Here is a 25,419-nt window from a genome sequence, read left to right on the forward strand (position 1 = left end):
GTTTTCCACTTCTTTGTTGTGTGAAAGACCTGTGCAAAGAGGAAAACATTGTACTATGCATGGAAGACAGTGAAACGGACTATAAGCAAAAGTAAACAAACTGAGAAATGGAGAGATTTCTCTCCAGTGTTTGTCACGTGCCACGTCTTGGAGAGAGCCCTTACATTTTATGTCACAAAACTTGCTTTCCTTTAAGAGTCATTGTCTGATCAGTTTAGGTTCAGTACCAAAAATGTATGTAAAAGCCTAAAGTCAATAGAAATATTTTTGTGAAATCTAAAAAAGAAAATTATATATTTTAGGTTAAGATTTAAACATCTGTTCTGCATTGTGGGAAGCTCATATATAACAGTAGTTGGTACTTGTAACGGTACATGTATATTTTCAGATTTTTAAAAGGGGGGTTTTGAATTATAGTAATACTGCTTCTACTTGTGTGAGGCCTTGTATTTTGAAGAGTACGCTCTCCACAAATGAAATTGGTTTGAATGGCCAGCTAGTTACAATGAATGTATGTAGATCATCAATAGAGTAGTAAAACATCAGCAGAGTTCTAGTAGTATTTTTAAGGTTTTGGTTAAAGTATTGATTATTCTTGTATTATGCTTACAGCAAAGTAAGAGACATTTAATGAAATGAGGGTTTAACTTCTGATTATGCTGTACTTTGAACAGAAAGTTTGTTACGTGCTACTATAGTGTAGGGCATTTAGCCTAACTGAATCATCAACTTCAGATGCATACTGCTTATAGTAACCTGTCCCACCTGATAAGTTTGACAAATACTTCAGTATTTAGCCTGAAAACAGATTAATTTTTAAATTAATTTACAGTAATGTATCGCTTAGCTGTACATTACTAATGTAAATATCAAGTTGGAAGGGTTTCTTAAAGTAGAGGTCAGTGTGATACATGAAGTTTGTGTAACCAGAGCATGGTAAATATCTTCTTTGCCTCTGTTAGATCTCACAGTTGAGGTTTAGCAATCTACTTGTATCTTCCCTTTTGTCATTCCTATAAATTACTACACTGACTTTAATAATTAGATCAGTGGTTCTCAAACTTTTGTATTGGTGACCCCTTTCACACAGCAAACCTGAGTGCAACCCCCCCTATAAATTAAAACATTTTTTTATATTTCAAATGTTATAAATAGGGCCCTACCAAATTCATGGTCCATTTTGGTCAATTTCGGTCATAAGATTTTAAAAATCGTAAATTTCATGATTTCAGCTATTTGAACCTGAGGTTTCATAGTGTTGTAATTGTGGGGGTGGTCACCAGGCTATTGTACCTACCCTTAGTTCTGAGCTGCTGCTGGTGGCAGTGCTGGCCTTCAGAGCTGGGGAGTGGTAGCTGCTGGCTGGGAGCCCAGCTCTGAAGTGAAGTGAAGGGCCAAGGCATGTTGGGTTTTTTGTGACTTTAAGATCAGAAATAAACAACCTCCAGCAGCAGCTAATAAAACCATGCTCCAAGGGATCTTGAAAAGCATGTCTTGTCCTATGTTCCCTCTAAGCTGCGCTGTCAGGCAGCTGCTCAGGAGAGAGTCAAGTGCTGTGCTGTTGACTAGTAGAGCGTGCACATCCAGCCGCATATGCCCCTCCCCCCACTGCTTCTGCAGCTGCTCCCGGGACCCTCCCGCTGGCTGTGCAGAGCGGGGGTAGGGGTTGCGCTGATGTCAGGGTGTCCCTCTTCTCCTGCCACTGTACCCCATCTCTGCAGAGCAAGGGAGAGGGGACAGCCTGGCTTAGGACTTGGAGCTGCTGAGGTCTGAAGGACTCCAGCCTCCAGGCAGGGAGTGAGTGCCTTTCTTAAAGAGACAGCTCAGGGTCTCTGAGATTTCCCCTCTCTTGTCTGTCTGTCTTTCTCTCCCCCGTGTTCATGTCCCCAGCTCTGCAGAGCAGGGGAGGGGAGACAGGGCTCAGGAGAGCTTTCAGTGAGTGCCTTAAAGAGACAGCACACAGCATCTCTCAGAAACTTCCCCAGCAGCCAACACACACACTGTCTCTCTCTCTGTCTGTATGTCTGTGTCTCTCTCACTCCCCAACGCATACTTGTATTATTGTTGTTACTTCTTGGTACTTCCTGCAATGCACATATAGTCTGTGTAATTTTATTCTTTCAAAGTGTGTTATTTTAGTATTTTGACTTGTCTATGCATTTCATAATTTTTATTTCTCTTACACTTAAATCTAACTATTTGAGTAGTGAGTTCTAAAATGCCTAACCTGTCCTGGCTGGAGTAATTATCCCTATGGTAACTTTTAAAAAATATATATTATATCTAGGTTTTTGTTTCTACTGGTGGCGCACATCTGCACATACCTCGGTGCACATAACAAAATTTATTGCGCACGTGGATGGAAAAAATTAGAGGAAACACTGGTCTTGTCCCACCTCACAGCACATACCTTTGAGGAATGCAGTTGCCATTGGGATTCTCCTGTTCCTTCTTTCCTGTAAACTCAGTGTCTGGTTCTTTCCACAAAGTAATTCTTAATAAATAGCTATGGTCTCATTGATACCCATAAAATCAGGATTATGATTACAGAATAATCAAATCATCCAAAAGTAATCACCAGCTGCGACATTTGACTTTTGTAAGACTGCATTTACATTGTATTGTGTTCAGAAATGTAATTATCTGCATGCTAAAGTGTAATGTATACTTCCCTGTGCCTTTCCTGTGAAGTCTTAAAGAAAAATAAAAGCCCTCTTACATAGCAGGGAGAGAGACTTCTGGGTTGTGGGAGGCTTACTCGTTCATAAACCCATAATGTATGCCTGAACATAACTAGAGGGACAAGGTGGGTGAGATGTTATCTTTTATTGGGCCAACTTCTGTTGATGAAAGAGACAAGCTTTTGAGCCACACAGAGCTCTTCTTCAGGTCTTTGACCTGAAGTAAAAGACCTGAAGAGCATGGTGTGACTTGAAATCTTGTCTCTCATCAACAGATGTTGGTCCAATAAAAAGATAGTATCTCGTCCACCTTGTCTCTCTAATATCCTGGGACCAACAAAGCTACAGCAACACAGCAATGAACATAACTAGAAGTCCTAAGAATTTTGTCCACAGAAGAACCCCTAGTAGAGTTTTAGGATTGCATCAGTTCACAATTTAAATGGTGTAGTTTAAGGATCTGTTTTCATTGTACTGTGAAAACACATTAATCTAATCCAGTTCCCAGTATCTAAAGAGTTACAAGGATGAATTTGGTCTAACGACTGATAAATATAAAACTCTCAAAGCTCTACTCTGAGAATAATTTCTGCCATGAAATGACAGAAAATACCTTACAGAAAACGGAGGGTGAAAAGCCCAATTTTAATATTAATTGTAGTAAAGCCCACATGTGCTGGAAATAGCCCTTACTTACTTTTCCTTAGAGCCACTATCAGATCAATTTAGATTCTGAACTAAAAAGTTTTTAAAAGTTTAAGCCAATAGAAATATTTTTGTGAAATCTAAAAACGAAAATTGTATATTTGGGTTCGGATTTAAACATCTTTCCTGCATTGTTGACAGACAAATATATAACTATTGTGCTAGTTAGTGAGTGAGTCAGAAAATGAAGCTGCGATAATTAGTCTGTTTTATTGCCTTTCCTGGATGAAATGAAAAAAAGTTGATTTATTTTTTTAAAAATATATATTTTTAATATTTAAAAGATTTGCTGAAAAACCAGAAATCTTGTGGGAAGGAGTAAATATAAATAAAATTGAAAACGAGGCAACTGTGCTGAGACTTTGGCTTTATACAGAATGGGTGGGATGGAAGGGTGAAAAATTTGCTGTACTTTTTTTCCATCTGACCAACAGAGATTGCTGCACAAAATACAGTCATTGGCCTGTCTGCCTCTTCCGGGGGTGTTCTTCACTCCTCCTACTGCTGGCTTCCACCAGCAAGGCAGCAGACAACATGGCAGCAGCTTTGGGGGGAAAATGGTTTGAAGGAGAAGATGACAAGGGACATCTGTGTTGGGTGAGGGCAGAGCATAGGGGCCGCAGAAAACAAAGCAAAGAGAAGGTGCAAAAGGAAAAAGGAACTGGAAGGGGGAAACTTAGGAAAGGGGTGTGACCGAAGGATCCCTGTATTCACATGCTAGACTGTTGTAATAATCTTTGTACAAACTGTGCCTTGTGAGGTATCGTTAGAAAACTAATAACTTGCTGATCAATGATATCATGGTGAAATGTACTGTATGTAGCAACATTATATGTAAAGTTATGAATGCTCCCTGTGTGGTGGTGATAGCACATGTTCAAACTGTGACTAGGCAAAGTTGTTAAACAAGTCTATCTTAAATAAAGGAATGTGTGTTGACCTCATTTTACATATAAATAGTAAACAAGGTCCTCGAGACAGCAAGAGGTGGAAGTGGCAGGAGACAAGGCAAATCTGCATTTCAGCATACACAAGGGAGAAGAAAGAGCATGGGGGCACCTTGACTGTTGCATTCTGTCGTCGCCTTTTCTGTTCGAATAAATTTTGCTTTGGGGGTAACCCTCAGAAGAAGCCACTGTAAAGGGTGACTGGACTATAAAAGTGAGGGGCAAAAACACCCAAAGGCATCTCTCCTTGTGTATGTATCCTCTCTCTCTCTCTCCCTCCCATATAAAGACGATAAAGGAACCAGTCCTTTGAATCTGGGGAAGATCCTGACATGGGAATTTGGTCAGCCCTATTGCTGAGAACATGTGGTAAGGATTTTGCCTCGAACCAAGTCCCACTTGTAAAATTTTAGCTCCTAAAAAGAGTTTTATCTTTATTTCTCTTGTAACCATTTCTGGTTGTAATACCTTATGCTTGTACTCACTCAAAACCTCTCTTTGTAGTTACATAAACGTATTTTGTTTTTAGTCTAAAATAATCCAGTAATCCTTAAACTGAACTGTTTGCTAACTCCAGTTAAAGCAGAAAACTGTTGAATGTTGACATATTAGGTCCAACGGACCTCTAATATCTGAACAGCCCAAGAGAGGGTTGGACAGTGCAGGACACACATTTTTGGGAAAATTCGGGACTAGTAGTGTGTTGGGGTCACTCTGCAAGTGGTAACCTAGGCTGGTGGAAGCCAGAGTATGACTGGTGTGTTGCTGACCGGCTGCTGGGTTCACAGTGGCTGGACCAGGGCTGCAGCTCTACATAGGCACTTGGGGTGTAACCTGCATACTGTTAGGCTGGTTGGGAGCAGCCCTGGTTGGGAGGTACAACAGCAAAGCATTGTGAGGCACCCAAGGTTGCAGGGCAGGTGGTGTTTACAACCTACAATGTGACAGGGGGATAAACATAGGAAGCTGTTGAGGGAGGAGGTTTAAGTGGCTGGTTTCACACCTAATGCAGCATCAGGCTACGAGGCTTCCCTTAAGAATACAAGTTAGAGAGGATCTAGGCAGGTTTGGCCGTTTCCTGGGGGGGAAAAGTAGTTTGGGGTGGACACTGGTAAGTATAGGGTTAAACCCAGGTTAAACTGGGGAAAAATGATTGCACCAGTGTCCAACAAGTTCAGCAAGCACAGAACAAATCTTTTCAAACTTTGGATGCCTCTGTTCAAAAGTCAGGAATAGGCTCCGTCTGTCAGCTACATCAAAGTTGTTCATCTGCTGCAGAATGCTGCATGGTCAAATGGATCTGGACTGGTAATCTGTAATTGTGCATGCTTCTGATTGCTTAATACTTCAAGCCTACAACTCTGCATTATTGTCATTTTCAGTGAATCCGATGTTTTCAACTTTTGTTTATATAATACTGAAAACTGAACTATGAGTCAAGAGGTATAACTTCCTGGAGGAAAATACCAAACCAAAATCTATACTGACATTCCGTATTATAATTACCGTGTATATATATGTATATATTTATTAGTGTTATGCCCACTGCAGTTTTAGTTTTTATTTGTACAAGCCTAAATTAAACTACGAACCTACTGTCTTATGTAACCACAATTTAAATATGTAATTAAAACTAAGTGTAATGTTATGTGCCTTAATGAAATAGAGTTTTTAAAATAGAAAATGTCTTAAACTTGGAGTAACTAGTTTTTCCTGGGGCGGTAAAAACCATGATTTTACCTGCTAGTAGCATATACCATGTCATTCCTGGATCCAGGGGAGGGTAGGGATTAATGTGGAAGCCTTCAAAATGTCAAATAAGTATCTAACACTTAGAGCGATTATCCGATCTCTGAATATTTGGGGTTTTCCCATCACTGATGTGACATGTTTTTTTATTTTATGGACAGTGAGGTTTGCTGCGCATATGTTTTTGTAGCTATGCATTTTTATGCCAAGCATTGTATACTGATGAAATACACCGAGGAGATAAGTTAGGTTTGAGAGCAAGGTTGGTCTGGTAGGTTAAGAGCTCCTTAAAAATGGCCTAAAAATTATCATTTAACTGCAAGCCAATAGAATGACATGACTTTTTTTTTTTTTGCTGCTAGTAATGTGTTTTCCTCAACTGTTAGGCTTAAACACAATAAGATATGTTTACTTTTTGGTAATAACTTAAAACTCCCCCACTAGTAGGTCCTATGAACCCTGAATGTGGAGCTCTATGCTCCCAAAGACATTCTTCCCCAGACACACCCTGTCTTAAAAAGACCTGGTCTCTCAGCCCTTGCCATAAGCATCTGTCCAAGGGGTATGAGGAAAAGTTGAAGTTGGTGATGAACATATAAAAAGAATTTCCGGAAGAAGTGTGGTTAAGGAGGGATTTGAAGAGGAGTTATCTTGAATACAGTAAATGATACCTTTAAAGCAGTAAAAAAGTTTGTTTAAACTGAGCACCTGTCCATTCAGACCTTTTTATTTTCACATGCAACATGAAGCCAACATTAACAGTAATCTTTCTTTTCTTTTTAACAGAGGTTGCAGAACTTGAAGTTAATTTACCTTGTAAGTATGGTGTTCAATATTATGCATTTTAAGAAAAAGAATAAAGAGCATGGAGACTGCTTGCTTGTTTTCTGATTGATAATTTTGAGCACTGTGACATCCTTTTTAAGCATTCACTGGGTTGGCAATGTATATATTTCTTCTAGGGGTTAAGTTATCACAAAGCAATTATTAGCCTCCCTTGGTAACTATTTTTAATTTATACTGCTCTAGATTTGGGGAAATAAAATTCCCTTCTCCAATAATATTCCAGGGATTAAAGGTTTTCTGTTATCTGAATGGAGGGAGGTACCTCCTCCCTTCTCTCCCTATAATTTCCAAGATAAGAGCGATACTGAATTAAAGGATAAAGAAGAGTTAACCGTTAACTGTTTCTGTAAAACCGACTAAATAGTTGTAGTTCATCCCTTTCAGGCCGCTGTCACTTGACACAATCACTAGATTAGAACATTAGGAACACTACTTAAAAATCCTGAGAGGTGAGACCAGCATTTGTGTTCTTACAGGAGCAAGGAATGGTAGGTGCTCCTGTGAAAACTAGTATCTGTAAAGCAGATAGTCATGTATTAAATGTGGAAAAATTACTCTTGCTGAGTTTTGGTTGGGATTTTAAGTGCACAGAATCTTGGAAATTCAAAGTTGCTGTTCTCACAGCAGTCATCATTTGGACCCCTTGAGTATCTCTATTATTCTGTATTAGCATAAGAGGAATGTGCTGTCTTGGAGTGAAACAAAAAGCTGTTTTAGCACAGGATTATGAGGCAAGTTTCTAAAGGCTTGTATTTATTGCATAGAATGGGTACTGGCAATGGGTACACTGAACCATTGCTGGACACTATTGTCCTTGTCTGTGCTTGCAAGAAAAACCGTGTTCAGCTCCATTTCAGAAACCATAGTCAAAAGCAGAGCACTGAACTCTGTTTCCAGTTATATTGGCAGATAAACTGTAGTGTAGACAAAGCTAGTGAGACATTTTTCTATATGAGAGAAGCTTTTTAAAAAATACCTTTCATGTAGACAAAGCATCTGAGTGGTGCTGCTTAAGTCCCTGACTTGTTACTTTCTCTTGTAACGTTTCTGAATCTGGAGCAACTCCTTACCCTCAAATTCAGTCTTCTCAGTGTAAGAAACTACTACTAAAAAGAACTGCCTTCTGATGGCTGGGTGGGAGGAGAAAGGAGGAGGGGCAAAAGTTGATGCTGGCCACTAGGGAATGTGAGAGCATGGAAGAGGGGAAGGTAATTGAAAAAGAGAAGGTAAATTAATGGTGATATTTCAATATCTCACATTTGCACTGTTTTGTTCAGTTTTACTAAGTATAGAAGTATTTTGTATTTTGCAAGAGTATGTTCAACTTTATTAATAAAAATACTTATTTTTTTTGCATGGAGACACTTCATAAGCTGATTAATAATGAACACGTACATGCTTGTTGTGCTTTGCTGCAATTTCAGCTTTTTGGATGCATTATTTCTTGAAGTCAAAAGCTAAGTTAGTGCAGACATGGTGATATCTTTGCATAATACACATTTGGCTGTTTGCTTAATTTTATAAAGGAACCTATCTGTGTTTTTGTGCATTGTGTATATAGTAGAAATATTATTATATACTACTGTGTTTACTCAACTTAAACATAATTAGGTTTCAAATAAATACCTATAAAATGGCTATTTATATCACAAAGTGTCATTGGATATTCCAATCTGGAGTCAGATATTTTGGCTCCCCCCCCCCCCATTATGTCTGTAACTCTGGGTAATATCTGATGTCTAATGCATCTTTATATGCATAGGTGGATGTTAGATTTGTTTACCACAAAATAAATTGCACAGCCAAACTAAAATATCTAAATGTGTGTGGGGTTTTAAAATATGTGGTGAGGAAATGTTAATTAGAAATTTGAGGTAGTCCATTATAACTGACATGGATTTAATATTCTAAAACGTTATGCAATTCCTTTTGTTTTTTAAACCTGTCTTGATTATAGATCTGAAAAAGATTTGGGGGTAGTGTTGGATAATGAGCTGAACATGAGCTCGAAATGTGAGGCTGTGGCCCAAAAAACTAATGTGAATCTGGGATGCATACACAGGAATCTCAAGTAGGAATAGTGAGGTTATTTTACCCTGGTATCTGGCATGGTGTGATCGCTGGTGGAGTATTGTGTCCTTTTCTGGGAGGATGCTGATAAGTTGCATAGGGTTCACAGGAGAACCACAAAAATTATTTGAAAACATGCCTTATAGTGATAGATCTAGGAGCTCAACCTGTTTAGCTTAACAAAGCAAAGGCTAAGGGGTGACTTGATTACAGTGTATAAGTACCTTTATGGGGAACAAATACTTAATAAAGGACTCTTCAATCTAGTAGAGTAATATGATCCATTGGAGGGAAGTTGAAGCTAGCAAATTCAGACTGGAAATAAGCTACACGTTGTAAACTATGAGAGTAATTAACAATTAGAACAATTTACCAAGACTTGTAGTGGATTCTTCATCACTGACCATTTTAAAATCATGATTAGATGTTTTTCGAAAAGATATGTAGTAGAAATTATTTTGGGGGAAGGTCTGTGGCCTTTGCTATTCAGGAAGTCAGACTAGATGATCACAGATGATCCTTTCTGGCCTTTAAAATCTATGAATAGTTGTGGTTTTGTGCTAGAGAATTGCTCTTGTGTCAACACTGTACCTACATTTCCAGACAGCTTAGTGCTATTTAATTTCTCAATTTAAAAAACTGTAAGTTACTAGCTTGGAGGATGAAATCCACACAATAGCAGCAGCAGTGGAGATTTTTCGAATAGCATCTTGCAAATGTGTCTCCATCCTGACCAGCAAAAACTCCCTCTGTGGGTGAGAAGGTAATTTAGTTGCCATGTCCGTTTATTATTTAGTCTGTTTGTGTAGTTTGCAAACAAAGGTGCCATTATGCTGCAGGCTCATATCCATCGTTCATTCCACATAAGCCACCAAACAGCCTTCAGATGCTATTGACTTTTGATCATTGTTGGTCTGGGACTGTATCCCATTATCAAATTCCTTGAGAAATCCTATTTCCCTCCTTTTTTCTTCCTCTACACCTCTTCCCACTATTGTTAAAACAGTCTGTACCTGTATTGTCTCAAGAACATAAGCACAGTAACTAGCTCTTAGTGGTGCTCAGATACTGTGGTTATGGTATAACATCTTGAATAGAATATAGACAAAACTACCAAATACTCTTGGCAAAGTTTGTGCTTGGATGGTAATAAAGGAGATTTGGCCTGTTAAGGTGACAGGTTAAATGCTGTCTGTACCTTCTGTTTAGAAGACATTGGGATTAAAACACGGCATCTTTGCCGCTGCTCTTGTATTGCTGAGTTAGCTTTGTACATACTGACTGTGTAGCTTTATAAATGAATTTGAAGATTTAAATGGCTGCAGTTACTCTGAAATGATATTCTGTAGTCACCAGATTCAAGTAGTCCCTGCCAGGCTATATGATGACCAAGGGAAGGTCATGCCTGACTAATCTAATCGCCTTTTATGATGAGATTACTGGTTCTGTGGATGAAGGGAAAGCAGTGGATGTATTGTTTCTTGACTTTAGCAAAGCTTTTGACACGGTCTCCCACAGTATTCTTGTCAGCAAGTTAAGGAAGTATGGGCTGGATGAATGCACTATAAGGTGGGTAGAAAGCTGGCTAGATTGTCGGGCTCAACGGGTAGTGATCAATGGCTCCATGTCTAGTTGGCAGCCGGTATCAAGTGGAGTGCCCCAAGGGTCGGTCCTGGGGCCAGTTTTGTTCAATATCTTCATAAATGATCTGGAGGATGGTGTGGATTGCACTCTCAGCAAATTTGCGGATGATACTAAACTGGGAGGAGTGGTAGATACGGCCAAAAGAAATCTGATAAGGTTCAATAAGGATAAGTGCAGGGTCCTGCACTTAGGACGGAAGAACCCAATGCACAGCTACAGACTAGGGACCGAATGGCTAGGCAGCAGTTCTGCGGAAAAGGACCTAGGGGTGACAGTGGACGAGAAGCTGGATATGAGTCAGCAGTGTGCCCTTGTTGCCAAGAAGGGCAATGGCATTTTGGGATGTATAAGTAGGGGCATAGCGAGCAGATCGAGGGACGTGATCGTTCCCCTCTATTCGACATTGGTGAGGCCTCATCTGGAGTACTATGTCCAGTTTTGGGCCCCACACTTCAAGAAGGATGTGGATAAATTGGAGAGAGTCCAGCGAAGGGCAACAAAAATGATTAGGGGTCTGGAACACATGAGTTATGAGGAGAGGCTGAGGGAGCTGGGATTGTTTAGCCTGCAGAAGAGAAGAATGAGGGGGGATTTGATAGCTGCTTTCAACTACCTGAAAGGGGGTTCCAAAGAGGATGGCTCTAGACTGTTCTCAATGGTAGCAGATGACAGAACGAGGAGTAATGGTCTCAAGTTGCAGTGGGGGAGGTTTAGATTGGATATTAAAAAAAACTTTTTCACTAAGAGGGTGGTGAAACACTGGAATGCGTTACCTAGGGAGGTGGTAGAATCTCCTTCCTTAGAGGTTTTTAAGGTCAGGCTTGACAAAGCCCTGGCTGGGATGATTTAACTTGGAATTTGTTCTGCTTCGAGCAGGGGGTTGGACTAGATGACCTTCTGGGGTCCCTTCCAACCCTGATATTCTATGATTCTATGTCTTAGATGTTGAAATGTTGTATAACAAATTAAATTAACTTTTTATATTAAAAGGTACATGCAGGCAAAATGGGATTTCAGCTTGTTTGGTCTCCCAAAAATACTGTTTTTAAGGCCAAAATAGTGCAAGAAACTATGTCATTGAAATTTGAACTCACTGACCTTTACGTTATTTTTTTAAAAATCACATAAAGAGAAAATGATTTAGATAACTGTTTCCAGAGGAAGAACTTGTTGGTCTGGTAACTTGTTATGGCTTTGAAATTGTTACTGTGGCAGGCATAATGGTTTTATGTGAGTTTGTTGTGCCACCATGGTTGGACCAAGGTACAGAGACAGATTTGCTCTCTAAGACAGTTGAAATAACACATTTTGGTAGGCTGTGATACTTCCCAGGGAACCCAGAGTTGTTAGGCACTTTGCTATTTAAATGTGCTGCCCTTAGCCTGAGGAAGCCTTGTATGTGCCTGCCGTGGATCAACTTCCCAACTCCGCCAGCCATGGGCAACGAAGCACTCCTCCCTTGGCATCACAGGCCTTGATGTCATTCTGCAGGTTAGTGATAGGAACTCTCCAGCCCTTGAGCCCTCCAAGCATCTTCTTGGATGTCCAGCCCCTACTCTAGTAGACACTTAAAGTATTCACCAGTTCACTGCTTCCCAAGAAACAGTACTCCCTAGCATATCAGTTCCATCTCAGATCATCACTCCACTTAACTTACAGCACTTAAATATGATTTCACTATAAACAAATTAAGTTTATTTAACAAAGTATGGAGATTCAGTTAGTAGCAAGTAGAAGTATTGGAAATGAATGGTTACATATAAAATAAAATCATAATGTGCATTCTAGAGCTTAGACTTATTAACAAGTTACTCTCATGTCTGATAAAGTATTGCTCACCAAAAATATTTTGCAGAGCTTTGTAGCTAGGCTGGCTGTGGCCCTTCTTTCACAGACATGCACTCTGTCAGCTGGCCTCCTAAGGGAAGGATTCAGTGTGATCTTTGTGCTCCATGATATACCAGGCCAATCCTTTTTCATAAGCAGGACATTTTGCTGTTTTTCTTTCTGTAAATGTCTTCCCTTGTAGATTTTGGAATCACTCCGTTTGCATCTGTCTCAGTATCCAAATAGGCATACAGACATGTATGTGTGAGGCATGCAATACACTAATGGTCAGATTTCTGGTGACCTGCCTTAACTCCAAGACATTGGGAACATAATTTTCACTTTAGGTACATAACTCCTTAAATGTTATCCATACCTACATTTCACAATTATGATGACCGGTTGGCTACTGGCTCTCTGTATAGATCTGACATGCCACCCTTTGGTGAATTATTATGCAGATATCCAACCCAAGAGGTCCCTGTAAAATCACTGACCGCTGGCACCAAGGCTGGGTCATGGAGGCATATTCTATTCAGTACAGCTCAGCTGTTATTACACTGTGTGGGTGTGAATAGTATTTTTAGTTAATGTGATGTGGAATGCAGAACAGCATGATGTTGTACCATAGACTGTAATAGAAGTTATTATAACCCAGTTAGAAACCCTGATGTTCAGAAATATTAACTACTAACCTTCAATGCCACAAAAGACATGCTTTGTCATGCTAGGACTCTCCTTGCTATAACACTATCTTATGCCAATCAACTCCTGAGCGACTTACAGTACACTACAGTCTTGGAGGCTGCTTTTCTTTATGGATACAAATGGTGTGGCAAGGGGAGGTTTTTAGACAATATAAAATTTAAAAAATTAAGGTTTACACAGTGAATTAGCAGTCTTTGTCCAATTTGTGAAGGAAGTGACTTAGGAAGCATACCTTTGAGAGATTTAGGTCTTGCTTTTAAAATGTGAAACTTTCTATAGTGGGGGGGAAAAAACAGAATATTGCTATGTTTTAGGGGTGACAGACATCATGTGTCCTTGTCTGGTGTTTAGAGAATTCCAGAATTGTACTTAACCCTAAGGGCTACCCAACTTTTATATAAATCTGTATCAGTTTATGGCATTGATCTCTTCCCCATTTACTTGGAAAATCTTTTTACTCTCCACAAGTGATTAGATTTTTTTCCCTTCAAATGCTGTTTTAAGTGAAGAGGAATATTTGCAGTTGCTCAAACTAGATTGTGAAAATTGCAAGTTAATATTTGTCTTTGTGCTTCAGGGCATTAATCTGGTCATGGTCTGGGGTTGAGAGGAAACGTTCTCCATCCAAAGGTTTATATTTGTGTAACTTGCCAAATCTGCTCTGGATTTTTTGACTTATTTTGAAGCATCAGCTGCATGGCACTGCCAGAGGCTCATTACTGTACTTGGATAGACCATCGGTCCGTTTCAATATGGCAATTCACATTTGACGTTCCTTTAAGGAGACTACATTTGACCTTCAGTTGAGGAATTGCTTGGGACAGAAAAGTTTATAGCGGAGCTGCCACCTGTAGAACTTTGAGGGAAACCCTACTGGTTCTGTATGTCCCACCTTTCTAAATTTTGATTCGTATCTGTTTGTGGCAACAGTTTGTTTGCATGCTATAATTGGACCTAATTAGCATTTTAAAAGAACATGGCCTATTTTCCTTTACTAGTACATCTTTCCTTCTTCATAACTGTTGATCATAACACCAGCATATGGGTGATTTGATGACATGAATTGCATTGACCCCAAGCTATTTAGGGAGGGGAACTAAGGGAACTGAAAAAAATCCCAGCAAATGAGCTCACCAGAATGAAAGCATTACTCACTGAATGAAGGTAGAGTACTTGACTAGGTTGTATGTTTGGGTGCCAGAAGATTGAAAGAGGAGATTTTCATTCATTGTTTGTTGCAATTTTTTTTCCTTTGCAGGTACATGTAAAGTGAATTTTCCAGATCCAAACAAGCTCCATTACTTTCAGCTAACTGTAACCCCAGGTAATGTGTTAACATATTTTTTTTAAATGAAACACTGGAATGGATTAAGATGAACACATACTGTCAAAGTTGTTCATGAGTATGGACTGCTTGGGTTCTGTAGGTAATATACAACTAAAAAAGGCAGCAAATTTTAGGCAGTGAACTTATTATATTGGGGCATATGGTAAAGTTTACGTGTTGATTTTGAGAACTGGAGTCTTCAGTATAAACATCAGTAGAGGCTAGAAAGATGTTTAGATCTCATTTTCCAGTTTTTATAGGCTGAAGCAAGCTGGATTTGGCTCAGCTTCAGCCTTGAAGGAGTTCAACTGCAGAAATAGACACTTGAAACTATTCTCAGCAGAAATGATTTTGTTCACGATATGTCATAAACTGTTACTGTTTTACAAGGAACTCTTTATTGCAGGTTTTTTTGGGGGCGATTAATTCAATGGAGACATGACAAAATAGATGAGAAATTTTAAAAGTATTTCAGGAGTACTTCACAAATCTACACATTTCAGAAAAAGAGTGGTCTCTGCTACCTTCTTAGCAAATATTAGTAACTGTGCTGTCATGAGGTCTCATACTGCAGCCACCCTTTTTAAAACAAATATACAACAAAGCATTTGCTAGCATACCATGAAATAGATCAGTAATAAAAACCAAACTGCAATTTTTGAAAATGAAAGCTGCTTTTTCGATACATGTGCTAAGTTTTACGTATTGATTTGCAGAGTTCATCATTTCCTGATGAGTTTCACAGTGAGGTTCTGCTGTGTAAAATTTAAAGCCACTACATTTGAACAGGAAACCAGAACTGGGGTATATCCCCACATAACTTTTTGGTAAAGCTGTGCAGAATATTAGCTGGTTAAGACCCTGATCAAACTCCCACCGAACTTGGTCCTGTCTCTGAGATTTTGTGAAACTGTCTAAATGGAAACACTTAGCTGTAAAGTATAAAGTGCTAAGGTTCAGGCGTTAAAGTACTGTGTGTTGAGAATAGATAGTCTTCCTTCTGACTCTAGATTTTTTTTGTAATTTTTAATTGCACTGAACTTTTAAGATCTGTCCCTGTAATTTTGTGCTAATCTCTGTTGCCAGTAAACAACATGCTGATCAGCGCAGAAAACATATCTTATCTGTAAAGCACAGTTTAAACTTACGGTGCTATAAAAATGTTTTAATAATAATGACCGTTCTAATTTGGCAGTGGTACCAATAGTTAAACCAGGCAGACACTAGATGTCACTGTTACTCATTAGTAAAGATAAAATAACATGTAGTTGGCAATAGAAATCTTGACTCTTTCAGTTTAATTTGTGTTTTCTTGGACTGGAAAATTTGGCAAGACTGCCCCATTGAGTACACTAAAACTGATAGCAAAGACTGAATGTATTAAACATGACAAAAGTTTCATATTAGCAACTGGTTGTGTAGAGGGTAGACTAATTAGATACATGTGAAGGTCATCAAATCTGTTGGTATGTGCCAACTGTTGCCCTTGAGTTTAACAGATGCCTTTTCATAATACTGTGGAAAATTTTAGTTGACTTTCTGTAAGGTCACCAGGATCTAAATTAACGATATCATAACTGTGAAACAAAGATGGCTTTTTCTTTTTTTGTATTAAACCCGAAGTGGATTATGTAGTGCACAATAGTTTACTTCTGTAACTGTAAACTACAGCTAAACAAGGGGACGTGCATTGTTCATGTTCATGATGATGATCATTGTGTTAGCTTCATTACTGAGGTGAGATTACATGGAGAGAGGTGATTTTATTCTTTTTAGTTAACATTTTGTTAACCTAATTATAGCTGCACAGCTGAAGTCCTGGCTTTTACAATCTGATCAAAATAAACATCTATTTTCAGCTGTGCATAATTCAGTTACAAAACCTGTGATCCAGTACCACTTAACCCATGCATCTGTTCATGTGAACATAATAAAACCCTTTGCTTTTAATGTAGTAAAACAAGCCAAAAAGAACCTCCCAAATAGCTACGGTTAGTGGGGCACACAATCATAGTGACAGGTTTCAGAGTGGTAGCAGTGTTAGTCTGTATCAGCAAAAACAACAAGGAGTCTTTGTGGCACCTTAGAGACTACCAAATTTATTTGGGCATAAGCTTTTGTGGGCTAGAACCCACTTCATCAGATGCATGGAGAGGAAAATACAGGAGCAGGTATAAATGCATGAAAAGATGTGAGTTGCCTTACCAAGTGTGAGGTCAGTCTAACAAGACAATTCAGTTGACAGCAGGATGCCACAGGAGGAAAAATATCTTTTGAAGTGGTAATGAGAGTGGCCCATTTCAGACAGTTGACAAGCAGGTGTGAGTAACAGTAGGGGGAAATTAGTATTGGGGAAATAAGGTGTAGGTTTTGTAATGACCCAGCCACTCCCAGTCTTTATTCAGGCCTAATCTGAAGGTGTCCAGTTGGCAAATTAATTCCAGTTCTGCAGTTTCATGTTGGAGTCTGTTTTTGAAGCTTTTCTGTTGAAGAATTGCAACTTTTAGATCTGTTATTGAGTGACCAGGGAGATTCATAGTGTTCTTTTACTGAGATAGCAGAGAGTTGGGTAAGTATTTCTTCCAGAATTGTCCTGACTCAGATTGGTATTATATATGCACCAGAGGAACCTGTTACTGTAATACCCGCGAACCTTAAACTTACCTGTTCAGGAGAAGCCAGTTTTCCTCCTCTTTCCCATATTTAAAAGCCACTTTGAGTAGTTAAATTAAGTGCTCACTTCTAGAAGTGTCCTAATGGGGCCATTCTCTAGCTTGGTGGTGAAGGGAATGCCTTCCAAAGGATCAGCTTTGCAGTTTTCAAATTACAGGGCAAGAGTTGGACTCAGCCTGATTTTTGGTGCCAGAGAATTCTATACCTTAAACCTTTTCTGTAGTATTTTTATGGTACGTCGCTATTTAGGATTTGGAGATCCAGACTTTGAAGAATAACTACGAAAGGATTGGTAGCTAGTGTAGAACATGGAGGACCAATGTTGTTTGTTGTTGGTTCACTCCATTAGCAGAGGGTCTGCTAGGTGTTTGGTTTATGTATAGGTTGTGGATGGCCATCTGTGTCTGGCCAAGGTATGGAAGTTGCCATGAAACAGCCAGTCGATGACAAACGTTGAGGATGGGATTAAACTTTCACATTCTGTTTACGATTTTAGAAGCTGGAAAATGACTTAGTTAAAAATTCAACTTGTACTGGAAGTGAAAGTTGCAATAAATTGTACTAGTTAATCTAATTTCTGGGGGAATCCTAATGTGTAGAGCAGGGGTGGGCAAACATTTTGGACCGAGGACCACATCTGGTTATGGAAATTGTATGGTGAGCCATGAATGGTCACGAAATTGGGCGGGGGGGGGGGTTGATTCGGGTTGGGACCAAGGGGTTCGGAGGGCAGGAGAGGGATCAGGGCTGGGATAGCGGGTTCGGGTGTGGGAGGGAGTCAGGAGGGCAGGCTCCAGGTGGCGCTTACCTCAAACAGCTCCCAGAAACAGCAGCATGTCCCCCCCTCCAGCTCCTATGCAGAGGCACGGCCAGGCTGCTCTCCGTGCTGTCCTGTCCGCAGGTGCTGCCCCCGCAGCTCCCATTGTCTGCGGTTCCCAGCCAATGGGAGCTGTGGGGGCAGCGCTTGGGGCGGGGGCAGAGTGCGGAGCCCCCTAGCTACTCCTACGCGTAGGAGCTGGAGGGGGAATATGCCACTGCTTCCCGGAGCTGCACGGAGTGGGGGCAAGCCCTTGACCCCTCTCCCCAGCTGGAGTACAAGCGCTGGATTAAAATGTCTGGAGGGCCAAATGCGGCCCCCGGGCCATAGTTTGCCCACCCCGGGTCATAGTTTGCCCATTACAATTTCAGGGAAAGAGAGAACAGCTCTATTTGGGGTTTTTAACGTCTTAAACAAAATCTGATGTAGAGAGTTGGTGCGCCTGATTTTGTTGTAGTGTTTTGCTTTGTGGTTAAAATCTCTGTTCTTAGATGCTTTTTGTTTTACATAGTCTTGGTGACTATGGCAAGTTCTTAATAGACAATCAAAATAAGTTTTTCTAGGCACTTCAGGAAAAAGGTACATGGGAAAATAAATTTTATCACAAATGATGAAGCAGAAACATGTTCACTAGTTTACAGAATAAAGCTGCAGCTCTTTCATTGTTCACTCCACACCGAAGCCTTTGTCAGCATATATCAGTATCCATTTGTTTTAATTCCTGCAACACATAATTATCAAGGAAGGATATGAGTTTGAAATGAAAATGCATACAAAGAACATCTTACGTCAGGAAGCTGAATACTTATTTTATGTAACCAGTTTTTACTTACAGTGAACCTGTGCTCTGGGGAGTTTCTTATTCATTTAGGAATTAGCTTTGTGCCATACAGATAAGCCACCCAATCTTAGTTTAATGTCTCTAACAGTGAAATTAAATGTGTCAGCTGTGGCAGTAAAATATTCTTTATTATTCCTGAAGCAGAAACATCGCTGACTTCTGTCACTATCTGGACTGTTTCCTCCTTCTGCCGACTCCCTGAGCCAGTTGCTCTGTCTTGCAAGAAGATCATCATGGCCGCAGCTGCTTCTACCAGTTACTGTTTGTTTTTTCAATTTTTGTAGCAGTAGTCGGTTAAAACTAAGAAAAGCACGGAGATACCTGCAATGTAGGCTTCAGTTACTGCTAAAAATTGCAGGGTCAGCATTACGCTCTTCACTCATATTTCTGATCCTGAAAAGGATGGAGCACAGAGTTTGGAGTGCTGAGGTTCTTCTTGTTCCATTGCTAGGGTCAGATGCATGGCTCCACAATTAATCAGAGGTCAGAGAGGGAATTGCACATGAACAAAGTTGAAGGGATGCACAAGATTAATGTGATGAAACAGTAAGAGGCAAGTGTCTGCTTCCACCTACACAACCCCGTTTGGGTTGATAGCTGAGCCTTCATCAGCAATAGGACACAAGTGCCGCCAGACCTTGAAAGAAGACTGGGAAAGCTAGACTAATCTCTTATGGTTAACAGAGAGATTTGTAACAAATGTGGTCTGCTTTCTGCAGATGATTTAATAATCTTATTTAACTCTAGAAGTGGATCTTAAATCACTGGAAGAAAATCTGGAAGGGTTATGCCTACTTGTCAAAACTGTCAGTCTACTTTCTTCTTTGCTTACTACCGGTTCTATAAGCCTCCAGTTAAGAATATAGTTCTCATTTGGATCCTAATTTGCAGACTGTAACTTTTGAGTTGCTGCTGCTGTTCCTTTTCACTTAACATGAAAGGTATTCTATTTGTTGACTGCCCTGGTTTGTGAACCTTCAAAAGTAGAGAAGTAGGGATCTTATCTTTTAAGCCCCATAACCTTCATAGGGCAATTATAAAGCTCCAATTTCCAATCAATACCATGTCATCAGCATAGAAACTACAGAAGATACCAGCGAAGATCTATCTTGTCGAATGGAATGGAGAGTTGTATATCTGGTTGACTGCTCAACCCAACTTTTAAGAAAATCAAGCTTGCCCACAAAGAGATCTTCAGTAGTCCAAGGAAGACTGATAATCCTTGTTGAGGATTATATGCTAAGAAGAATGGAAAGAGCGTTCTGCAAGGCACAGGTGGCCAACAGGATGGTATTCTGTCATCCCAGAGGCAAGATATGAAATGTCCCTGTCAGATTGAATAGGCTTCTGATGTCAATGGGCCAGGATCCACCGATGATGGTGTACATCAGCACTAATGTCATTGCATCATGGGATATCTCTCAGATTAAAAAGAAAAGGAGTACTTGTGGCACCTTAGAGACTAACCAATTTATTTGAGCATGAGCTTTCGTGAGCTACAGCTCACTTCATCAGATGTTTACCGTGGAAACTGCAGCAGACTTTATATACACACAGAAATCATGAAACAATACCTCCTCCCACCCCACTGTCCTGCTGGTAATAGCTTATCTAAAGTGATCAACAGGTGGGCCATTTCCAGCACAAATCCAGGTTTTCTCACCCTCCACCCCCCCACACAAATTCACTCTCCTGCTGGTGCTAGCCCATCCAAAGTGACAACTCTTTACATAATCAAGTCGGGCTATTTCCTGCATAGATCAAGGTTTTGAGAAAACCTTGATCTATGCAGGAAATAGCCCGACTTGATTATGTAAAGAGTTGTCACTTTGGATGGGCTAGCACCAGCAGGAGAGTGAATTTGTGTGGGGGGGTGGAGGGTGAGAAAACCTGGATTTGTGCTGGAAATCACTTTAGATAAGCTATTACCAGCAGGACAGTGGGGTGGGAATAGGTATTGTTTCATATTCTCTGTGTATATATAAAGCCTGCTGCAGTTTCCACGATATGCATCTGAGGAAGTGAGCTGTAGCTCACGAAAGCTTATGCTCTAATAAATTGGTTAGTCTCTAAGGTGCCACAAGTCCTCCTTTTCTTTTTGCGAATACAGACTAACACGGCTGTTACTCTGAATACCACACTTAGTAATTCTGCAATTTCACAATTGAGTTTCTTCAGAACTCTTGGGTAAATATTGTCTGGTCTTGGTGACTTGTTACTGTTTTATTTATTGATTTGTTCTAAAACCTCCTCTATTGACACCTCAGTCTGGGACAGTTCCTCAGATTTGTCACCTAAAAAGAATATCTCACGTGTGGGAATCTCATCCTCTGTAATGAAGACCAGTGTAAAGAATTCATTTAGCTTCTTCACGTCAGCCTTGTCTTCCTTGAGTGCTCCTTTAGCACCCTTATTGTCCAGTGACCCTCTGATTGTTTGGCAGGCTTCCTGCTTCTGATGTAGTGTAAAAAAAGTTTTGCTGTTAGTTGTGTGTCTTTTGCTAGTTGGTCTTCAAATTCTTTTTTGGCCTTCCTAATTATACAGTACTTTTACATTTGACTTACAAGAGTTTATACTCCTTTCTATTTTCCTCAGTAGGATTTTACTTGCAATTTTTAAAAGATGCCTTTTGCCTCTAACCACATCTTTTAATCTGTTGTTTATCCATAGTGGCGTGTTTTGGTCCTGTTACAATTTTTTAAAATTTGGGGTTGACAGTAGAACCTCAGAGTTAGGGACACCTTGGGAATGGAGGTTGTTCATAACTCCGAAATGTTCATAACTCTGAATAAAACGTTATGGCTGTTCTTTCAAAAGTTTACAACTAAATATTGACTTAATACAGCTTTGAAACTTTACTATGCAGAAGAAAAATGCTGCTTTCCCTTTATTTTTGCAGTAGTTTATATTTAACACAGTCCTGTACTTTATTTGCTTTTTTTGGTCTCTGCTGCTGCCTGATTGCATACGCCTGGCTCCAAATGAGGTATGTGGTTGACTGGTCGGTTTGTAACTCTGGTGTTCCTAACTCTGAGGTTCTACTGTACATTTAATTTGAGCCTGTACTACAGTGTTTTTAAAAAGTTTCCATGCAGCTCGCAGGCATTTCACTCTTAACGACTGTTCCTTTGACTTTCTGTTTAGCTAGCTAGCTTCATTTTTGTGTAGTTCCCCTTTTTGAAATTAAATGCTACTGTGGTGGGCTTCTTTGGTGTCCCTGCCCCCTCCTCCCTCCCCCACACAAGGATGTTAAATTTAGATTCCTGTACTGTAATTTTAATTATATTTTAAAAAATCTTTTTATAATATGAAACACAGTAAAAATAATATAGACCTACTGTAGCAAAGTGCACATGGAGTTGTAGAGGAAAAAAGTGTGTAGTAGTATAGATTAATGCAAATTTAAGGGGGGGGGGGAGATTGTTTTAACTATCTGTTTAAGAGATTGAGAGAGAAGTTTAATTTCATTCTCCACAGTTGAGAAGTGGATTCCTTTGCCCCCTCCTTAAGGCAGCCTCACATACTGATGCCATGGGCCTGCACTGTGACAGTATAAGTCTCTTGTACTTGCTGGATCAGAGGTATGGGAGTCCATACTGACCCACGCTCTTCGTAAATGGATGAAGTGTGCTGAGGCTCACTAGTTATTTTACTTTGAGGGTTACCTAACGTTCAGCCCTCTTTGTATCTGCAATTTTTTGTGCATTTTTCCTGAGGAGTAGATTTAACAGGCCTGTCGTTCCTAGATGAAATTGAGGTCCTGTGTTTCCTCTGGGGTTCTTGAACTATTTTTTGTCGGCCTGGTGGCCTTAGTATGCAAGGAGATAGTTGGAGTCCTTTGTTTGTTCTCTGTGTTTGTATCTGGCGGGAAGGTGATAGTCCGTGTGCACGCTCTTGTGCTTGCTTGGAATCCTTTGGAATTTGTATTCCTGCTTTGTGGGTTTGTCAGTTAAGATTCTGTAGATCTTTTGGTGGGTTTAATTTTCTTTTACATAAATGCATGTGTGTATGCATGAACATTTGCAAACACTTTTTTTATAGAGGCGTAAATAATTAATACAAAAGAATTGTGAAGCAGTTAAGATTGCTGCATACGTGACGTACCTGACAGAAACCCACAAAATCAAGGATATGAAAAGTTAAGTCAGTTGCTATTGCACACACCCTTTGCTCCACTCACTAGCACACAAATTACCATGAGCACAACTATCATATACCGTGTACTGCAACCGTAATTCTGCACGCCTGTCACCTTGCTGTACACACTCCTTTAACATATTATTCCTCCCCAGTACCCACCTAAACGCTAGTAGTTGTGGATGTTTGGTGGTATGGCTGGTTATATTGGAGGAAGGTAGTTTGGTGAAGGGTTATGAGCAGAAGGCCAGCTGAAAGGGAAAATAGAATGCTGCAATCCCTAGTGGGGCAGAGTTGTGGTGCATGGTTTATGATGTAGAAAACAACGAATAATGTATTTTATTTTTTTGTCGTCTCTGCCATATTATAACTATTTGATGTATACACTAGTAACCTTCTGAGTGAGTTCAGCCTGTCACAACTGAAGGATCAATTGAGCATGCACATTGTTTGCTATTATATTCAGAGATCTTCAGAACACTTAAGAATTAGTTGAAGAATGGATACAGTGCAGTAGATGTCCCTCCAAAGCACTCAGAGTGCAGGTGATTGGGATAGATCACCATTATTGAGCTGCTGCAGTCTAGTGGAGTATAGCATTTGTTTTCCAGAGTTAGAAGCACATTATCACCAGTGATTCATGCTTTATTTTTGTAAGCTTTGTACCACATTTGAGATTTAGTATTCTTGAGTACACTGCGCATCATTGTCCTTGACAAGCTATCTTTCTAACCCTATGTTATACTGGACAACAACTACATATGCCGCTGTAAATAGTCTGTAAAGGAGATTGTCTGATCAGTTATTGACTTTGTAGCTATTAAAAACACACATGGGTGCTTAAAATTAGGCTCCAAAATCTATATTTAGAATCCATATTTAGGCAGCTGAATAAGGGCTTAATTTTCAAAGTGTTGAGCATCCAGCAGCTCCCTTTGTCTTGAACTTTAGGCATCCATTTTTGATTAGTCCACGGTATCGGACTGAGTTTGTATGTCAATACAGCACTTTGCCTTGTTGTAACAGAATGATTCAAGTTCAGTAATATCATCTGTTTTGATAGCTTGCTAGAATGAAACCCAGCTCGCTGCTGTCTCCATTTAATCAACAGGAATTCGCAACTGTAAGGATAAATGTATATATTAATTAAAGATTTAATTAGCATTAGCAGCATTGCCAAAAAAAAATCAATGGATGGAAGTTGATGGTGTATTCATTTTAGAACAGTGGTTGGCATATTGAAGACTCCTCCTTACTCAAAAATACAAAGAAGAAAGATGGTAAAATCTGAAATTTGTTGGGGAGAAGGATTGATAATTCTGTAGCAAGTTACATAATTTTAATCAGATGTTTTGTTGAAAGACTTTTCAGTCATGGAGTGTAGTAGTGATTTTCGTTTAGTATGAGTTGTATCTAAAGAGAAAAAACATTTTAAAGATATTCTGTGGGGCTGTCAAGTAATCGCAGTTAACTCGTGATTAAAAAAAATTAATAGCAATTAATTGCTGTTTTAATCACACTGTTATACAACAATAGAATACCAATTCAAATTTATTATAAATATTTTTGGATGGTTTTTCTACATTTTCAAATATATTTCAATTATAACACAGAATACAAAGTGTACAGTTTGTGTGGGTTGTGTACTAATGTTCTGTAGTTCTGCATTGAGGCAGCTGGGGATTCTGCTTGAGGGGATGGGGAAGACCAGCCCCAGCCTGTCCTCATAATCTTTAGATCCCATGACATTATTGAATCCTGATATTTTTTGTTTGATCCTGATCACTTGCAATGACCCCTGCAGCATCCCACACTTCCTCAGATAGCAGGAGGGCCCCCAGACTGTCATCCCATGACCATCTCCTTTTCCATTCCTGGACTCTCTCCTATGTCTCTTACATGTGCTGCTTGTGTCATAGTGTATATCTACATTGCAATAAAAAATCTGTGGCAGTGAGTCTCAGAGCTGGGGTCGGCTGACTTGGGCTCATGGAGTTTGGGCTGTGGGACCAAAAATATTGGTGTATAGATGTTCAGGCTTGGGCTGGATACTTTCTCCCCTTTGCGGAGTCTCACAGCCTGACCTAAGCCTCCAGAGCATGAGCCAGCTGTGGCCAGACCACAGGTCTTTTACTGTGGTGTAGACATACCCATAGAGACACCTTACGAGCTGCCTGCTCAACAGGAAGCTTGACAAAAAGACAGAAGATGGGAACTGACAATATTCCTGGCAGCATGACGACATGGTTAAGGCAGAGTCTCTGTCACAGAGATCACGGAAGTCATGGATTCCATGACTTTCTGCAACCCCCATGACTTCGGCAGCAGCCAGTGTGGCTGACCCCAAGGCTACCCAAGCAGCTGGCTCCAGGGCCAGCTGCTCAGGTGGCTCCAGAGACAGCCACACCAGCTGTTGCTGAAGTGGCCCTGCAGTCAACCGCACCGGC

General features: G+C 40.0%; 1 protein-coding gene across 3 annotated transcripts in view; it reads left to right on the plus strand.

Moving 5' to 3' along the window:
• Positions 1-25,419, plus strand: part of UBE2F (ubiquitin conjugating enzyme E2 F (putative)) — a 125,984-nt gene that overhangs the window by 17,627 nt on the left and 82,938 nt on the right. For 2 of the 3 annotated variants that reach the window (XM_073306748.1, XM_073306749.1), the window contains exons 3-4: positions 6,869-6,898; positions 14,436-14,501. In XM_073306748.1, the coding sequence (XP_073162849.1) occupies positions 6,869-6,898; positions 14,436-14,501 (96 nt within the window). The remainder of the gene's footprint in view (positions 1-6,868; positions 6,899-14,435; positions 14,502-25,419) is intronic. The other variant, XM_073306751.1, reaches the window with a different exon arrangement.

Source organism: Lepidochelys kempii, chromosome 11 (assembly GCF_965140265.1).
Source record: "Lepidochelys kempii isolate rLepKem1 chromosome 11, rLepKem1.hap2, whole genome shotgun sequence".
NCBI lineage: Eukaryota > Metazoa > Chordata > Testudines > Cheloniidae > Lepidochelys > Lepidochelys kempii.